The following is a 4,257-nucleotide window of genomic DNA, read 5'->3' as shown; positions in this document are numbered from 1 at the left end:
ATCCTCGTCTCTGACGTTGTTGCAGCGCTGACTAATATCTTGTTATCCCCAACTCTTCCCATTTTGCTCACGCCTTTTCTCACATCGGCTGTAGCTGTAGCCTTTTCACAGCAGCATGCCCGCCCCGTGACATTGTTTGACATCACAACCAAAGAACGTAGGCCTTGAATTTCAGAATTTCATTCATGATTTTGCCACCCAGTCTTCCCGCATTTAGCCCGCGGATCAACCCCATCCGTACCGAAGCCAACCTCCCACCTGCCACATTCCCACTGGTGTCCGCATGTAGGCTATAATAATGAATCACTTTCTGCTCGGCCGGGTGATGTTTGCAATGACAGCCGCTGATTTCCGTCACTGCTGCCCACTGTCCATGTCAGGATTACACTTCTGTTTACCGATATTATGTTATTCTTCACTTTTATGTGGGGAGAAGGGTGAGAATGAGGCTGCTGTCGATGCTCTGTGCGCACTAGTCGACACTAAAATCCATAAAAGATTAGGTTCATTGTGTACATTTTGAGTGTATTTCTCAACCTCTATTCAGTCCGTCCCTGGAAACGTGCCTGACTTCAGGATTAGGGAGTGTTCAGGCATGAAAAGGAGGCTCTCCTTTCATTAGACTTTAAACTCTCAAGCTTGAGGAACTCCCGAGGGCGTGTCCTGAGAAACTTTTCAGCAGGATTTCCCTTGTAGGCTGACGGGATTCCGTTCCTGAGTAACACATACTGTTGCATAAATAAACCATTGTATATCGCATTGTGTTTTCCGAGTTATGCTCTATGGTATGCGATGCAAGGTATTTAGACCAACGAGAGTTCTTATTCAATAATGACAATATTATATTTTAATTGAGCTCATAATAGTTCAGTTAAACCTAATGATAATGACGACAACTACACGGACGCAACGTTACACTAATGCTTACAGATATATATAATGTAGTAGGCTATTATAGGAATATTATAATGTCTTCCCTACACCGTGAACCAAAATGTTCCGATCCTTACAGACGCATATAGTCCAAAATAGATACTTTCCATATTTATCACCCTCAAGTTTCTTAAAATTTCCTCTCAGAAATTGTCAGACGGTGAGAAATATCTCGTGCCTGTGATATAATAAAAAAAAAATCTATTATTATCCGTCGGCGAGGTGAGCTTCTGGTCCATTTCAGTGGGAGAGGGAATCCCTCAACGTCACCAAGGATACCAAACACAACACCGCTACAAATATGGGCAAGTGTGCCTACGTCAGCGGAACTCCGAGGCGGGACTTAGATCTTAGAAATGTCCTGCTTGTATCGAGCAGGATGGATTCATTCATAGGACAAGACCGGCTACCGTGCACCGTAATACTAGCGATCATCCTCCGGCATACCGTGAACGGACTTTATGGATTTATAATCGTCCGGTCAACGAGCGGATAGAGGAGAAAACTAAGAGGATTTAAAGACTGAACGAGAGGGACTTCTTCACAGATTGAACTGGGACACTTTCCCCCTAAACGCGGGGAACTGGATTAAGATTCTTCATGCAACTTTTTTGGAAAGAAACCAAGAGCATCTCGCTGGGGAATATCAAAAAGATCTACAACGGTGAGACAACATTAACTTTCATATGGACGATATTTAAAGGTTAGCTTAAAAAATAGGTCAGGATATACACCCGCTGCTGCCAGACGGGCTATTTAATGACTAAACCTATGAAGGAACAGTGTTTTATTAGAGACTTGTCTACTTTTAAACCCATTCTCAGAGTAACCTATAACATCAGCCATTCTCTCCCTACAGTACCTCTTCTTTAGTAATCTTCTTGTGTGTGCCGCTGCCCTGCCGCTGCAGGTGACATCCCGCTCTCTCCGGTAACTGCAGGTGTCTCGTTCTCTTTCGGTCCCCCCGGGGAGATGTACCAAGGGTTCCCCGGCGACCCCGACAGCGGATCCCGTGGAAGCTCGTCTCCATCCATAGAGTCCCAGTACCTTTCCTCCGTGGACTCCTTCGGGAGCCCGCCGACCACCAGTGCTCCGCAGGTAAGACATGATGAAATAAATGCATGCAGCAGATGTTAGAATCACTCTGCCTAAGAACGGCAATTTATATAAAAACAAAGTACTAAAAATATTACATACTGTACTATTTTTTATATATTATTTCTAATATTATATACTATACTATTTTTGTTAACTTGAAATGCAACAGGTCATTAACCTATAACATAAGGTCTTAAATGCACTAAATGACCTATGATTACATCACTCATATGGGTAGGCTAAATAAGATAGCTTTATTTTTAATAATAACAAAATAGATTGCAGGTAAAAAAGATATTAATATTGAATTTCTGTTTTGTATGCGTTAGGTATAGTATAGTATAGTATAGTATAGTATAGTATAGTAGGCTATAGTATAGTATAGTATAGTATAGTATAGTATAGTGTGAGCTATGTCATACCCAACAACCAAATAATATAGTAATCGTATATCCTATATAATATACCAAATTGTCATAGGCTACTTGTACCCTTAACCTGTAAAACATGTAAAAGAGGTTATACAGGAAAATGAAATATAGGCCAAAGAAAACTAAACATGGATCCAATACATTCTACAAAATGCTTATTTATTATTTTATGGTAGCCTCATGCCGCGTATAGGAAAGATGTATGGTATAACTTTACCAGTCATCTGTTGCTGGCTTCGGCGGCTTTGACAACGTGCTCGGTTTACAGCACGCCGCAGAGCGGACGACAGAGCGCTGGAACTCTCCTACGTAAGCGGCCGAAGCAACGCCCCTCCCGCTTCTCTCCTTCCACGCTCTCCGTCGCCGTGACGTAAATGCATGTTCTATTTTGGAGCGCTACGTCGCGTTGCCAAGGGGAACACCGGGGGTGTGACGGGGGAGGAGGAAGAGGGAGGGGGAGACGCTCTGTGAGAGATACGATTGGTCGAGGCGGACTCTCACAGAGCCGCGCGCCCCAATGAGCTGAGAGGGCTTTAAATGAATATTAATCAAAGTCGATACTCCTCCTCGGGTCTAAAATAAACCGGAGGCACACTGACACACAGAAAAAGTAGTGACACAGCAACAAACGCACATTCAAAACGAGCTAATAAGAGATTACCTCTGAATTTATAGGCTACTGCCAGAACTTTTAGTTAAATATACCATTTCCACATCTTTTCAACTCATAACCTTATATTTGTCAATCACATTCATTAAACCATTATGTACATCAAATTAAAAGTTATTTGTCATGTCATGTCATGAGAATTTCACAATTATATTTTTAATATTGTTTGCAATAACTGGTCATCCACGGTAGCATTTTGTTAGAACTTAGCCTCCCTCTAATTATGTGACAAAGCATCGATCCCAGTCTGTTTGTGCCGGTATTCCTGCCTTCGTCTAATTGTGTTTACCTGTCGTTCAGGAGTGTGTGTCAGCAGGCGCTGGCTTGAGCATTGTGGGCAGCGGGCAAGGAACAAGCGCTGGAGGTGAGATGCCCGGTTCATTTGTGCCCACCGTCACCGCCATCACAACCAGTCAGGATCTGCAGTGGATGGTGCAGCCAACCCTCATCTCCTCCCAGGCCTCTGGACAAAGCAGCTCCACTGGCACCACAACCATGACCCAGCCGGTGTCATTGGTTGACCCCTATGACATGCCGGCCCTAGTTATTCTTCGTTGTCTAGATTCACCCCTCCGGGTTCAGAGACCCCGGGGCCAGCCCCCGGCCCCATCCGCCAATCCAGAACCCGCAGCCGCCGTACACGAGAAGAGTCTGTGAGTGACGATGGAGATGTTGGTGTGTTAGTAAGTTTGTGTGCTTGAACGGTTTTGTTTGTTGACCCCCGCATACACATGCAGTGCAGGTACATTGTTTAAAAAGATGACTGTATTGTGCACTCTACTGTTAATCAGTGGTGTGCACAAACACTTTAAGGGTACTCCTTGTCTTCTGTAGGACATTCTCATATGCAGACACCTACTAAACAGGGATGACAATGTAAGAGGGCTGTGTGGGAGGAGGACACAAACAACTCACATCTATCAACTGATTTAGACCCACTTGATGTAACAGAGGTCATCCATTAGCCAGATTAAAGATACAGCCAGAAGACATTTTTTCAGTGTTTAGAAAAGACAAACATAGCTTGTGTGGTGGTGACCATGACTGCCCTGTCCAGTATGTCCCCTTGACTACATTTTCAAACCCAAAAGTTTTTATTTATCCTAATCCTTTTTTGTATCTTCT

At 43.6% G+C, this 4,257-nt stretch overlaps 1 protein-coding gene across 1 annotated transcript in view; it reads left to right on the top strand.

Annotated features, from left to right (window-relative positions):
* Nucleotides 1-1,801: 1,801 nt before the first annotated feature.
* fosb (FBJ murine osteosarcoma viral oncogene homolog B) overlaps nt 1,802-4,257 on the top strand; it is a gene marked incomplete at its 3' end in the record, with an annotated part of 3,363 nt that continues 907 nt past the window's right edge. The window contains 4 exon segments of the mRNA XM_084559540.1: nt 1,802-2,031; nt 3,433-3,670; nt 3,673-3,823; nt 3,825-3,927. Of these exon segments, the coding sequence (XP_084415666.1) occupies nt 1,906-2,031; nt 3,433-3,670; nt 3,673-3,823; nt 3,825-3,927 (618 nt within the window). The 5' untranslated portion in view covers nt 1,802-1,905.

Source organism: Chelon labrosus, assembly GCF_963514085.1.
Source record: "Chelon labrosus genome assembly, chromosome: 13".
NCBI classification, from domain to species: Eukaryota; Metazoa; Chordata; class Actinopteri; order Mugiliformes; family Mugilidae; genus Chelon; species Chelon labrosus.
This window is presented reverse-complemented; position numbering and strand designations above follow the sequence as displayed.